Raw genomic sequence first — 15,611 nt, forward strand, 5'->3', positions numbered from 1 at the left:
AGTGTTGTAGCACAGGTTTAACTAAAACGAAAGAAAAAAAAAACCAGTGTTTCCATAACAATGTTTTTTTTTAAGCCAAATGAATATTATTATTAATAATGGTAATGACATGTGTCAAATAACAAGGGCAGAGCTGATGTGAAGGAGCGGGTCAAGTACAGAGTCAGACCTTATGGAAAAAATAAACACTCAGCGTTCCACTGGATTCTGGTCTGACCTTTTTAAGATTACAAATTCCTCTCTGTTTTCCTCGCAGTGACTACTTAATGTGTAGGAATTTCAGTTGCATGCTTTTCTAATGCCTTTTGAAGTGGCTGTGCGCTGTCATGTCTCACTGAATCTGTCAATCAAAGTTCAAAATTCAAAACCTCTTGAAATTGAAAGACATTTACAGATACACATACCTGGGTCCTGAGACTGCCAAGCAACAGTGAAGCCACCTGCATTGAGAGTGTGGTCAGAGCGAAACCAGAAATACAGTGAATTATGGGAGCTGTAAAGCTCTTGGGGGTTATTTTGGCCACAGTATGTTCCAATTATGAAGGCGCTGGCAGTGTCCCCATCATGAATCTGAAGGAAGTCAAAGTTGCAGTTGGTGCTGCTCTCCAGATCAAAGAAAGGAAAGGTAATACGAAGAATCTGAAGAAGAGAAAAACAGAATTCAAGGACAACCGTCAATCTGCTACATGTGAGATCTTATCCCATCCACTGATGAGCCGATTTCCATCTTATGTCTTGTTGCCAGTTTTGGTATTAGAGCACACACAGGCATCCGCTGAGCCAATGGACTCACCAATGGATTAATGATGTTGCTCCCTGATTGCTAGATAAGAAAGCCTTCACTTGTTTAACATTATTTGCATTAGGCCACCATATGTGAAGTCATCGTACAAAATCAAATTTTCTATTTCTTGTACCGTGAAGTAGGGCTGTCAATCCTCCCCTCAAATCATATTCACTCTGCTATTAACACATGGATTAAGTAAATAAATTAAATCATAACAAAACGAAAACAGAAGTGCTCATGGCTGCAGCATTTAAAACAGTAAAGTTTCACTGGTTATCTTGTCTGTACTTTTACAGTAGTGCAACATTTTTTAAACTTTTGACCAACAAAGGCCCAAACACAGAACGAAAATAAAGGTGCTTCTGGCAGCAGCATTCAAAGTGTTTCAAACAACACTGGTTGTTTCGGTACATTCACAGTAGTGCAACATTTTGTAAACTTTTAACCATGACACAGACCGAAACAAATGAACATCTATTTTGTCACAGTTGTCAACATAAACAGAGCAACATTTCATCCTAAATGTTCAAGTTGTTAGTCAGAAACACTAGACGATCAACATTTTCTGGATTTAGTGCAGAGCGTTTTTTTTATCCACTACAATCCCAGCCGTGGAGAGAACAGTTTCTGCTCTTACGCGTAGTGCTCTATCACAGTTTGTGTTTGTGCTTTGACTGTAAATGTCCCCAAACAGGTCCCCCATAGCACTGAGAGCTGTTTTGTCTTGGTACTGGCAGTCCGCAGCCTCGTTGCCCCCGTGTCCCTCTTTCTGCTCCGCTATCGCTATCAGCTCCTTCTCAGTCACCGTTTTGAATGGCTTAAGCACCGCTCTCACCTGCTCCATGAGGGACCAGTCACTAGTACTCAACTCCAGGCGACACAGTTTCTTTTCCATGATAACAGCTGCAAACGCAGCTTGCTGCTCAGCTGCCCGACACACCATATCGTACGTAGTATTCCAGCGAGTGGCGCAGCCGTTGATAAGCTGGGCAGGTTTAAATCCAAGCAGCTTCTGTTTAGCTTCTAGGAGGTAGCTGTTAATAGTGTGCGCCATGCAGGGAGATCGGTGACTTGGAGGTGCCTCTCCACAGCATTAATGTAGTTACCAGTGTTGTCTGTGGTGATGGGAAGAACTGACTCATGACTGACGTTGTACTCTTGGAGGATGTTATCTGTAACCTCAGCAACATTCTCGGCAGAGTGGCTTTTTTTAAATTCTGCCCTTTGGAGAACGATATCTTTCATTTCCCAGTCCTCATTTATAAAATGTGCTGTGACCGTCACATATGAGTCCGTCGCCACTGACATCCATCCATCTGTGGTTGGGGAGATCGATTGTCCACTTATCATTTCACGGATGTTTTCTTTAGTGGTATCATGAAGCTTCACAATTCTGTTGGTAATGGTCCCATGAGAGGGAATCGTGTACTGTGGCTCAATCTCTCAGACGAACTCCTTAAACCCCTGCGAGATGTTAACTGGCCTCATATCTTTGCAGATAAACTTTTCGTTACCGCTTCTTGCCGAGCAGCTGGCAGACAACGAGACGAGGAGGGAGGCAAAAACGATGTTATTCTTGCCTGTTTTAACCGTGGCTCTTCCTCAGTCGCTAACTGTTCCGTGTACTCCGAGTAATGCACTGAATTGGAGGTGTGCGCTCATGTTGCTCGTAGTCGAGTGGTACTTTAACGACCTACAGCATAACTTGCAAATGACGGTTTCTCTGGAAGTAATCTTCTCGTTTCTTGATGGAAATCCAAAATTTTAGTCACAATGCACGACTTTGACTTCGATTTGCGCCGTTGCTAAGGCAGAAGCTCGAATGTCAGTTTCCACACTCGAATCTTCTCATTTAAAAAAAAAAAAAATTGAATTGTAATCGAATAGCGAAGTTCGTTTTGACAGCCCTACTGTGTAGCTCTGAAAATGTATGTGATCTTAGCAATGCTTAAGCAATGCTTCTGGATCTTGCTTGATAGTCCTATAACTGTAGTGTCAAATTGGAGAGACAAAGCTAACAGATTACAGGAAAAGGAGTCTATTTACCTTAGTAAGAGAGACCACCACTGACCTTGTTTGCCTCAACACGGATAACCCAGGCACAGCTGACCTGGTGATCATATTCATCATGACCTGGGGTGTTGGGATAACTGAAGGAACCAGCAGGACCAGTCAGGTAACCTCCACACACTGGAACACACAATCACACTTATAGTAGCACCTGATGACCGTTGATGTGTTAGAAATGAGCTGGACAACATAAAAGGCACATGATGGGGAGCTGCTTCTGTTCACCTTTTTGTTATAGAAATTTCAAACAAAAAACATCCAGTTGTGATCACATAAAAAGTACCAGCAAAATGAAAAATATTCTTATTTGACCTTTGTGCAAAGGTTAAATGTTCCATCAAAACAATTAGGTTAGCCTACACATTATCTTGTGAAAGCACATTTTACCCTTTGTTCCTTCCTACATGCCTTACATTACACATTTTTCCATCATTACATTAGCTGTGGTCCTCAATATGGAAGGACATATAGTTAGAAGATCAAAAAATCAGGCTTGGTTCTGTGGGAAATAGAAAAGACACAGAATTTGCAAAATAGGGAACAATCAGTAAAAGTCCCGTCAAAAGAAGGTATCAGATTTAGGAACACTTTTTTTTCATTTTGCAATTTTGGATTCACAATTTAATATGGACATAATTAATGATACACTGATCCACAGTCACCTGACCTCAATGCTATTGAACATTTATGGGAAATATTGAAGCCAAGCATCCTGTGACATCACAAGAAGCTTTGTGGAACGCAGACGAATCATGCTGGGACAACATGAGTCTTCAGGTTTTGCGCAAACTTGTGGAGTCCATGCCATCATGAGTGCATCGTGTCATTAAAGCAAAACTGGGACATACCAAATACTAAGATATTCTGACATTCATGGACATTTTTCCAAAAAAATCATCTTTTCACTCTACTTGTTAAACTGATATTATCATTTATAATTTAAAAATATATAATCTTATGGAAACAAATACAGGAAAAAGACTTCTGCACTACTTCTTCACTTCACTTCACCTCTTTTATCTTCCCAGCCCCTACTGCCTCTTGTCCTGCCCATACCTTGCTGTGGGGTCTGGCAGAATGGGCCAGTCCACTGTGCAGTGCATACACATGTGAATCCATTAATGCCATCGGTACAGGTTCCTCCATTCTGACAGGGATTGCTGGAGCATTCATTGATATTCTGGTCACAGTTTGCTCCTTCCCAGCCAGAGTTGCAATTGCAGATGTAGCCAGGAGCTGAGGTGGTGGCCTGTGATAGCAGTAGTGCATTAGTCAGACATTCATGAATCTGTTGTTACAAATTCATGATACAGATTGAATTTATTCTATAGTTTCTATTCTAGAGAAGGCAAGGTATGGTTTGACAAGCATTCAAAGACTTATTTGTGTCCACAACAGGCTTTCAATAAACACACAATTATTTTTAATGGAATCAATTCTTTGTTGCTTTTAAAATTTGGTGACTATAAGAAAATATAGAATAAAGGCCATAATAGCCACTCTCAGAGCTGGCCTAGGCATAGGCTGTATAGGCGAACGCTAAGGGCTGATACTGTAGTGGAATCACAATGTCCAAAAGACTTAAAACATCCGGCACCCAGGACAAAAAGGACAGAGGGGGAAGAAAACGTGAAGATAGAGGTACAGTAACGTCAAAAAACGTCAATGTTAATAATCAGTAAATAGCTGAGATGACGTAAGTTAATGTTACTCCACCTTAAATTCATCAGGGACATTTGGAAAGTTAACGTCAGGCCTGTTCAGGTGTTATTTTAACCTGTTGGCTGTGTTTTCCTGCTTGTATGTCAGTTAAAATGCTATTAGCTGTCCATCCCCTTTATAAGTAATAGGGTTGTTAAAAGCCTGCAAGCATGTATATACATATTCATTTCACTGCACCTTTTACTGCTTTTTGCAATGACGATACAGTTGAATGAATCTCATCGTATATTCATTATTAGTCTACATTAGTCTTATGTATGTGTATACATGGTTAGGGTTAGGAGATAACCCTAACCTACAGGGGTTAACCCTAACCCTAACCCTTGTATATATGTAACACATATACTTCTCTTCTTTCTTCAGATGCACTTTTAAAATATTTCACCACCGGTCCAAGTGACACAGCATCAGGCGCTCCGGTCCCCTCATTTTATGTCACTTGTTTTCATGTTCACTGTTTTTATTTTGTATGTAAATAGAATATTCTGTCATGTGTTTGTGCAATACCTTATTTATATCACATTTTTAAATTCATCACTAGTTTCTTTCTTCAGTTTTTATTTGACTTAAAAGAGATAAAATCTTGAATACATACATGCAGTTTCTGTGTGAGTCAAATTGACAGTGATGCAAACGGGCAACACCTAAAATCTTGTCTAGGGCACCAAATTGGTCAGGGCTGGCACTGACCACGCTGCAACCCATCATATCTTCACATTTGCACATATATACCCACAGTCACACACACTCACCGTACACTGTCCATTGACACATGGGTTGTCGGTCTCACAGATGTTGCTGGTCTGAGTGCAACCATTCGGTCCATAACCATTACCTATGTAGCCTGGAGGGCATGTACATACAGGGAGAGTTGTGCCTGGTGGATGTCAAAGAGTTGAGTGAGAAGAAAATAATACATAGTTTCAGTGCAAACCTCACTCCTTAACTGAGCTCAGTTTGAACAAGTATCCCTCCATCCATCCATTTTCTTCTGCTTATCCGGGGCCGGGTCGCGGGGGCAGCTGCCTGAGCAGGGACACCCAGACTTCCCTCACCCTCACTTCCCCTAGCTCCTCCGGGAGGATCCCAAGGTGTTCCCAGGCCAGCCGAGCGATATAGTCGCTCCAGCGTGTCCTGGGTCTTCCTCAGGGTCTCCTCCCGGCGGGACATGCCAGGAACACCTCCCAAGGAAGGCGTCCAGGGGGCATCTGAAACAGATGCCCGAGCCACCTCAGCTGGCTCCTCTCGATGTGGAGGAGCAGCGGCTCTACTCCGAGCTCCTCCCGGGTGACAGAGCTCCTCACCCTATCTCTAAGGGAGCGCCCTGCCACCCTGCGGAGGAAACTCATTTCAGCTGCTTGTATCCGGGATCTTATTCTTTCGGTCATGACCCAAAGTTCATGACCATAGGTGAGGGTAGGAACGTAGATTAACCGGTAAATCGAGAGCTTCGCCTTTCGACTCAGCTCTCTCTTCACCACGGCAGACCTGTATAACGACCGCATTACTGCAGCTGCACTGATCCGCCTGTCAATCTCACACTCCATCCTTCCCTCACTCGTGAACAAGACCCCAAGATACTCAAACTCCTCCACCTGAGGCAGTAGCTCTCCCCCAACCTGGAATCTGAACAAGTATTCCATATCTATTCCATATAGGATGTAGTATTACACAACTGTACTTTTGCAATTATCATATGTGATGTATTGTATTGTGGGGTTTTAGCAGAAAGTAACTACCATCTGCATTGCATTGGGGGAAAATTTAAGATACAATACAGTAAATTTCACACTCAGAATTTAGATAACATGATGGGCTGTAATTATACTATAGAGTTGCCTATATATATATATTCATACTGATTTCAGACAAATCCTGGAAACTATGTGCACTTTTTTATGACCACAATTTCTATGTCTTACTTACTGCTAACAGACTTTTTATATTTTTATTTTCCATTCTTACAATTTTATGATTATTTCTTCTTTTTTAGATCTTTAAAGACATATGTTTTACATCAGATGTTTGACTCTCCCAAATAACCAATAACATGATGCAGGTGTGCAGTCAACTCAAAGGTATAGCTATTTCTTGGTAGGTGAGCCAAACAGAGCACCATTAAAGGTTCTATGCATGTGATTTTGAACAATAATAAACCAGCAAACAATGATTTTCTATATTAAGATTTAGTGAAGTAATGCGTACTTGGCAGAGAATAAAGTCAATAGAAGGTTCACTGGTTTTTGTTTTGGTAGCCAGTGTGGTCATGCATGTTAGTCCATTAGAGCCCTCCCTAAAAATGTTTAAAAATGACGAGGTATTTGTCATATGTTCAGTTGTCCCAAATGTTTCCAACAATATTCAAACCCAGAGAAATCCATACATTTACTTAAAGTTACGACACATTTAATAAGCAAGAAAAGTGGGAAGAAAAGTCACTCCATCCTCCCATCATAAAATCAATGAAATATAATTCTCTCTTCACAATTGTCCTAAATTCCCAAATGTCAGCCAACTAGTTGTAAAACATGTGATGCATGTATGCATGATTCTCCTCAGTGAGTTTAACCACAAATATCCCTATCCCATATCAAAGACACAGTAATAAAATCAATATATATGTGTATTTACCTGGGCTGGAGGAGCAGGTAGCTAATGGGTGACAGCCTCCATTGTTGGTATCGCAGATATTGGTCTGGGTGCATGTTTTCCCATCGCCCTCATAGCCTGCACAAAGGTTAAGAATTATCAGTTTCTTTTTATTTCTGGTTTTGTCATGGTCAGAGATGTTCTGATACAATTTTTTCCTTCTTGATACTGAGTCGATACCTGGGATTTGGGTATAGGCTGATACCGAGTACAGATCTAATACCAGTCCACATTTTCAAAAAAAAAAAGGAAAAGAAGATTTATTTTTCTTTTAACAGCTGTACATACTATCAACCCTGTATGGGTGTTATATGATAGCATCATTGTTGTATGGCCTGGCGACTCAGGCCCTATAACCTTGCGGAGAGGTTAAATCTTGTTCAGAGTGATTGCCATACAACATTCTTCTATTATCTATTTTTACTAAAAGAACAACTTTTTTGTGTTGGCTTTTAGAGCAGGGAAGAAGAATTGTGAATTTCCAGGGTATAACATTAAGCAGAGCTAACGTAGCCAACTGGGAAGTAGCATGGTCCCCTTTATAAATGACGTGGTATCCGATCGGTGCATGTACTTGCCTATCCGATACAGTATCTGCGGCATCGGTATCGGAGCTACTCTAGTGGTGGTTGTTGCTTTTACAACTCAGGACCAAGGGTCTCCCAGTCACTCAGTAGACAAAAGTAGAAGACAGTAGACAGTAGCTTGATTTTCTTAGAAGAGAGGATCGAAGGTTTTTCTTAGGCCAGAAACATGGTCTGTGCAAACTGCAACCAGTACTGTACATTGACTACCCAACTTTACCATTAAACTTTCCTTCTGCCCCGATCCCTAGCACCTGTCTGCTCTGGGCAATCACTCAGAGCAAAGTCATTTGTCAAAATATATTCGGCAATCAGTGTGTCTAATCAACATTGTCAGTAAAAGGATCTATATGAAATAAATGCCAAAGCACAGTGGAGCAGGACTTTACACTTTATCATGTCATATGTCACATTTTTGGCAAAACCGCCTCATGTATAACTAACTTCTGGTCCCACTACTCACACACACATCAGATTGACAAATGAAAACACACTGTTTTGCTGGTGGCTTTGACTCCCAGTGATCTGTCTGCTTTCCAATAGAGTGCCTTGGCCTCTCTCAGTGAGGCAGGATCTTCTGTCTCAGTCGGCATGTGGCATCTCACAAAGATAACTTTCACCACCATTAGTACCTGCAGTCAGTTTGGGGTCCGAACCATTGCGAATATCTTGACTAGCATGCTGTATAACAACCAATATAAACTAATTTCAGGTTGGCGCAGAGGTCAAAATGCAAACCTGGAATGTACATCACACATGTGCTTCCATATTTTACTATACAGTAGATTCCTTCTGACCTTCTTGTTATGAGTCAAGCAGGTTTTACATACTGTTTCTGGCTCTTGTGAAAGATGAAATCGACTATGGTTCTGTAACTTTTAAATAACCCTCAGAGTTCACTGTCATTTGTAATACTGTTAATGAAGGTTTTCAGTCATCCAGGTTATTGTAATTCTAAGTGCTATATCATTGGCAACTGGACTTGTTTCAGTTTCTTGAAGACATTTTACCTCCTATCCAAGTGGCTTCTTCAGCTCTAACTAACTAGAAGGGAGTTGCAGGCTTTGAAACTCTGTGTGGTAATGTCCTTACAGAGGGTGATAGTAGATGGGTTATAAGGTTAAAGGAACAGCTGTCTTTGAACCTGATCCACCTTCAACGCAATATTGATCATCCACACCTGTGCTCACATAGCATGAGCAACCCACAAGATGGCTGGTTAGGGTAACGGCCCCCAAGTAGCCTGAACAACTCAGAAACTCAGAGCGAACATGTGTTCTTAACTCTTTATGGATACTACTTTGAGAAAATGAAACAAGTCAGTTGTCTACGATAAAGCATTTTCGAACATTTGAAATACTTATGATTAAGATGTACCATACCTGGAGGGCATGGACCACAGTGGAAGGAGCCCATGGTGTTCAAGCATTGCACCATGGGAGTGGTGGAGCAGCCAGCATTATTGGTCAAACATTCATCCACATCCTGACAGCTGTACCCATTGCCTTGCCAACCTGAGACATAATAGAATGAATTACAATAACAGCGGCGATTCGCAAAATCACAGTATGAGCTATACTTTTTTATTAGTTGTGTGCATACACAAACAAATACAAAAGTACAAATATAATGTGGCCAACTTATTTCTCACAATTTCTTTTGTTTTTCTTCACAATTTGTTGTCTGGGGCTATAATAGAGGCCAGTTATTCCATCAAGGAATGGCTATAGCAGGATCAGTGTTTTTTAATAGGATGCAATATAGTAGCAACTGGAGCTGAAAAGGGGACATCCACTTAATTATATCAACTGCCACCTTTAGCGGAAAACCAGTTTGGGGGGGTACTCAATTTGCACATCAGCTTTTAGGAGCACACAGGCAAGATGTAAGAGGAACAGTTCTAACTTCATTTGAGCCAGCAATTGTGATTCTCATGCCCTTAATATTCAAAGCTGTTCATATTCACTTTTGGGGGGTTTAATTACACTTGAAAATTGTAAGACTCTGATTCTGCATCCACAATGGCCTGTTTTAGATAATTGTGCCTGCTCCACACCTATTTTCTACATTGTATAATACCGTTCTAATATAGTATGTGCTTCTGGTCACAAATTAAGCACTTGCATTCAAAAACAGAGCCCAGGATGAACTGTGTTTATGAGTGTTACCAGCAGGACAGGCTCCACAGTAGAAGGAACCCTGAGTGTTGTAGCAGGGAACAGGGGGGTTGGTGGAACAAGGTTTGTTTTGTAGGTTACACTCATTCACGTCAGCCACACAGGAAGGGTTCCCGGCTGGAGCCTCCCAGCCATTCTGACAAATGCACTGGTATTTAGGCTGTTCAATGGAAAAATGGTCACAATGTGAAAAATCTATCCAATAAAGTCATATCACGTACAGAATAAGATGATACTGAATTTAAATAAATAAATATACAAGAGTATTTGTTTGCAATTATATGCCATACCTGCATACATTGCCATTGTTGTGGTTTCTTTCTTGTGACAAATGTACTTATTGTAAGTCGCTTTGAACAAAAGCGTCTGCAAAATGGCTTCAATATAAATGCACATTACCAAGTCAAAATGAAAAAAGGTCTGCCTTTCATATTGTATTTTCAATTTATATCAGGACTCCGTTACCTCAATTTAAGAAGGTGTGTCAGAAGGTAAGTCTGCTGGTTTTTATATTATATTATATTACAATAATCATAGCCACTCATAATATAAATCATTGAAATTAGATAGTTTGGAATAAAAGCCTTCAGACGATTGAGCCTGCATGGACTAGGACATAAAACTGTTTCTAATAAATGCTAATGACGCTACAAAATTGCTCTGAATGTTGACACATTCTGTAATAAACCAAAATTAATGATGTTTGCAGAGTTTGGAGGACCCTGTAGAGCAGGGAACAAGAGCCACTGCTCAGTTCCTCAGAGCCAGCAAGAGAGTCTTTATAGGAATAAACAGTTGGAGTCACTTCATATTGTGGTCTGATCCAGAATCATTTACAAACAGGAAGAGGGCTCAGAAATTACTTTTAAATCTTGTGAATTTATCCTCACTCTTGTTTATCAACCTGACCCAGCCGTGATCTGCAGGGCTGATCTCTGATTTTGGGGTGTTCAGGTTCTATAATGTGAACTGCTGACTGGAGCTGGAGGGTAAATGTTCTTTACCACTTGAACAGTATTACAGAGATGAAAGCGGAAAAAAACAAAGAGTAACAGAGTCTCTGAAATCTTGGGTTATCAATCTCGTACCTATACTTTACTCAAGTACAGCGTAAAGTGACTGGTTACCTGTCCAGCTACAACACGGTCTGCGTCAATACATGTGCCATGTACACACAGGTCCTGCCCTGCATTTCTGCAGTCATCATAACGCACAGAACAGAGAGTCCCAGACCATTCTGGAGAACAGTTACAGCTACACAGAAACAGAAATGGTACTGATGTTAGCTTTAAGTGAGAACTTGTGAAATTAAAGACTAACAGATTATGATTCATAAATAAATATATCCCCCATAAGAATTATTATTATTATTATTATTATTATTATTATTATTATTAATAATAATAATAATAATAATAATAATAATAATAGCCCCATATTATACTCAATATCAACATACTTAAGAAACAGTTTCAACTAAATTTGAAAAAACATATAAAGTAACCACACTGGGTATTTTGAATCTGATTAATTAAAAGATTTAGAAATATGGTATTCACGTTTCAATCAGAATTTTTTTCACTTAGTATCATGTGCTTTGTGTTATTTTAGCAAGTGTAAAGTAAACCATTTTAATATGCATCATTTTGCCAACATACATGGCATGTGAGCACAGCAGGGTTAAACTGAAGATCAAAACTTGTTTGCATTTTCAACTTTTCTACATAAGTAAGAATAGGTACAAACAAAAATCCAAACTACCATTCACATTTAATTCACAGCACCACAATAGCATATATGGGAAGCTTCAGACATACGTGAATGATCCAGGGGTGTTGACACATGTTGCTCCATTCTGACAACCCTGAACAGTTCCAGAATACACCTGACATTCATTTACATCTGTTGCACAGTTAGGACCCTGAGAAACAGGAGAGACATCTGGTTCAGAATAAACTTGACGAAAATACTTAAAAAACTTTAATGATTCTTTCTGTCATTAATTAATAGAAATGTTCTGAGAATAACTCTGAGTGAAGCTCTTTGCACACTGGGGGCAGGGTTTTTCATGTGATTAATTTGCACATCAATATTTTTTGGCAAACCGTTTGTTTTGGTTCAGTATTTTATTTTTATTTTATTTTTTATATATTAGCAATGCAACAAAAAAAAAGCTACCATTCCTTCTTTATAAACCATGTCAATTATTCTGATCTTTCAAACAAGGGCATCAGTCAGTCACATGTGCAGAAGTGGCATGATATGGCATTACAATAGCAGACCTGTTGATCGTTTTGTGTTTTTAGCCACACTGTGATATATGACGAAGATGTTAGCAGTTCTGGCTAAGGTAAGCTAGCTAGCTAATGCTGGCGTGGGGGTTTCCCTCATTTGTGCCAGTGACAACACAGGTGTGTATCACCAAAATAGCCAGGGTTCACACAGAAAAGTGTTGGGACCTAACCATAAGGTCCTAACAATAAGGGGGCCTGCCTGTAGACCAAAGCCTAACATGCGGCCTCCTTGCACTAGCAAAGCCTGGTAAACACAGTTAAGAGTGTAAACTCAAGTGTCCAGGAAGTGGCACCTGGTTGCTACAGTTTCCTATGTTGAAACTCCTTTCTCCCATTGGCATTTAGCGCACCTGCACGTTCCTCTTCCAGTGCAACGGGGAGCAACCAAAAGTTTGGATTTTACCTTTGTAGTCTTTTGTCTGGCTTGATTAGCCACAGACTGCCCTGTGACCTTTTCCAGAAGAGAGCTACGCAGCCCTGGCTCAACCAAAATTCTGATTGGTCGATTTTTGGCATATTAATTACATGCTGCGATGGCAGTGCATAACCACGCAGCAGGTCCTCTCCATCCCAGTGCTGTGTGTCCTGCTTATGGCACAAATGACTTTATCAGGAGGAAAGTACCAAGTGCTAATGGAGGTGTTTTCAGAGCACCCCTGTTTCACAGGTTACAGTGTGTCTTCAGAACACCCCCTTTGTTTTCACTATTTTGGATTAGCCGCTGCTGTGTTCAGTCTCGCTCTTTGCGAGGACACACACAGAGTGAAATGATAGTGTCTGTCAATTATTAGCACATGACAAAAACAATTGTCTAAATATTCCTCAACAGTTGACACAATATATTTCCGGAAATCATGTGCTATGATATTGCACGTGATGCAAAACGCTGCCAGAGCCCAGAGACTCCAGTGTCTTTATTAATTAATGAATTTTAATTAATTTCAGTGCAAAATGATAGGGTCAAAAATGATTTAAGCTAAAGCAAATAGACTACTAGTCTTTATTTGTATTTCTTATTAATTAGACGGAATTTCACGGCTTGGTTGATTACAGCAATAATAGTGTGTGTTTGTATGCTTTAATGCAACAGTATTCGTGAGATTGCGGACCGCCAAGTCCTTTTCTGCTGCTGTTTTACCCTGTAACACTTTGTGCTTGCTGCTTGTGTCCTTGTGCTCATCACGATCTGATTTGACCCTCTCCACAATGTGGTTCTAAGTGTTAGCTTTGCAGCATTATATAAGCTGCGTTTAAGTCAAGGACCAGCAGATAATGGTAAATTATGTACAGGGCACATACAACACGTTACACGCATGCACCAAGAGTACCAGTGTGCAGACAAGTTGCTCTTTTTGTGCACAGCTAGTTGGAAAAGATATAGATTTCCAGCAGTTTTGTTCCTCAGATCAGAACATTAAATCTTCAGATCTGTCTCACAGCGAAGTGAGCTTATCAGCATTTTTTTTTTTTTTACATGGATATAGTGTTTTTTGTCAAAACATTTCAGGTCTTTGAACAACTTGGCAAGCGACAAATGGCAGATAGTCTAGAGGTGTGGAGATTCCTTGGTTCATATAATCAAGGAATTGCATCACGACACTAACGTGGAAGATTCTGCATTGATACAGACACAAACCATAACTGAGAGTCTGCAGCTTATGTTGATAATTGCTTTCCTTCGTTTTCACTACCTTCTAAAATAAGATGTACCCAACTCTCCTCTCCTTTTGTCGAGTGAGGAGGAGGACATGGTCATCATCACCAGACTATGCTAAATCCATCATTGTTTTCTGAAGAATGAGCTGGCATGAATCTATTCAAATCTTTTATTGTTCTACAAGTGTTGCAACTGTCTCACATTTACAGCTTAACTGTAACTGTGAGGTTCAATCCAGAAATCTATGAGGAAACTATGTTGGCCTTAGTTATATGAGTGATCTGCTGTGTCAACTCTACTTCAGCTACACTACTCTCACTAATGCCAAGTGCTATTTATTAATACCAATAATACAATCAATACATAGTCAACTATAATAAGCACTCCATAATGCAACAAATAGTATAAAACTCACATCCCAGTTGGCGGGACACAAACAGTAGTATGAGTTGAGTGTATTCAGACATGTTGCTCCATTCTGACAGGGATTACTGCTGCAAGACACCTTCTGAACTGTCTGGAGGAGAGAAGAGAAGAAAAAAGACAGGGACAGAAACACAACGCAGTACAGTATTGGGTTAAGCCATTAGTGTTTTGCATAGCCAGATGCTTTTCATGTTCAAATTCAAATGAATAAATTCCAGCCTTGTTATGAGCTAATCAAGTCTGGCAATATTTCAGCATAGAGGTGAAAAATACTCCTACATAATAATAGAATGAATAGAATCATTTTCATCTATAATACATTAAATATTTCTTAAATATCTTACCGATTCAAGTGCAGTCACTTTACTCTCAAGTGTTGACACCTGGAAAGCATTGAAAGAAACGATGACAATATGTTTTATGACACTGCTTATTTACAGGTACATTCAAAATAAGATAAAAGTTAATAGTTAGAAAAATGGCACATAAATACAAACCAAGACACAAGTCTTAAATGGCCTACCCTGGTATCGAGCAGGTTCAGTTTGTTTGTGACATCAGGAGGAACTCCACCTCCATTGGCCTTAATGTCATCAATGTCTTCTTTGTTGGATTTGATCTAAAATGAGGCAATTCATTGGAACTTCAGTAAACAAAAGTGAAACTCATTAGTACAGTGTGATCTGATTTATCACTATAAAACAAATAGTGAATTATTTCTTTCATATTTCCATATTTTGTATTATTAGAATATATATATATATATATATATATATATATATATATATATATATATATATATATATATATATATATATATATATATATATATATATATATATATATATATATATATATATATATGTATATGTAGCTAAGAGTTTATTGTTTACTGTTTATTGTTTTACTTCCTATATTTAGTTTTGTACCTCCGTTTTCTACTTGTAAGCTGCTGGAAATCCAATTTCATTGTGGGAGTTATCCCAAAAGGATCAATAAATAGAAGTCTAAGTCTAAGTCTAGTGGATCTGAGGAGGGTGAAAACACCAGTGACCCCTGTTTCCATCCAGGGGGTCCCTGTGGACACTGTCGCGGAATACAACTACCTGGGGATGTACTTTGATAATAAGCTGGACTGGACTAGAAACACCGAAGCGGTCTACAAAAAGGGCCAAAGCCGACTCTTTTTCCTAAGGAGGCTGAGGTCCTTTAACATCTGCCTGATGATGCTGAGGTCTGTTGTGG

General features: G+C 39.7%; 1 protein-coding gene across 1 annotated transcript in view; it reads right to left on the reverse strand.

Annotated features, from left to right (window-relative positions):
- The window catches only part of cubn (cubilin (intrinsic factor-cobalamin receptor)), a 127,396-nt gene that overhangs the window by 106,378 nt on the left and 5,407 nt on the right, over nt 1-15,611 (reverse strand). The window contains exons 3-14 of the mRNA XM_037079515.1: nt 14,890-14,985; nt 14,711-14,749; nt 14,356-14,457; nt 11,807-11,910; nt 11,117-11,243; nt 9,981-10,149; nt 9,195-9,326; nt 7,211-7,306; nt 5,332-5,456; nt 3,914-4,106; nt 2,859-2,977; nt 405-639 (exon numbers count right to left, since the gene is read on the reverse strand). Coding sequence (XP_036935410.1) covers nt 405-639; nt 2,859-2,977; nt 3,914-4,106; nt 5,332-5,456; nt 7,211-7,306; nt 9,195-9,326; nt 9,981-10,149; nt 11,117-11,243; nt 11,807-11,910; nt 14,356-14,457; nt 14,711-14,749; nt 14,890-14,985 — 1,537 coding nt within the window. The remainder of the gene's footprint in view (nt 1-404; nt 640-2,858; nt 2,978-3,913; nt 4,107-5,331; nt 5,457-7,210; nt 7,307-9,194; nt 9,327-9,980; nt 10,150-11,116; nt 11,244-11,806; nt 11,911-14,355; nt 14,458-14,710; nt 14,750-14,889; nt 14,986-15,611) is intronic.

Source organism: Acanthopagrus latus, chromosome 19, assembly GCF_904848185.1.
Source record: "Acanthopagrus latus isolate v.2019 chromosome 19, fAcaLat1.1, whole genome shotgun sequence".
NCBI lineage: Eukaryota > Metazoa > Chordata > Actinopteri > Spariformes > Sparidae > Acanthopagrus > Acanthopagrus latus.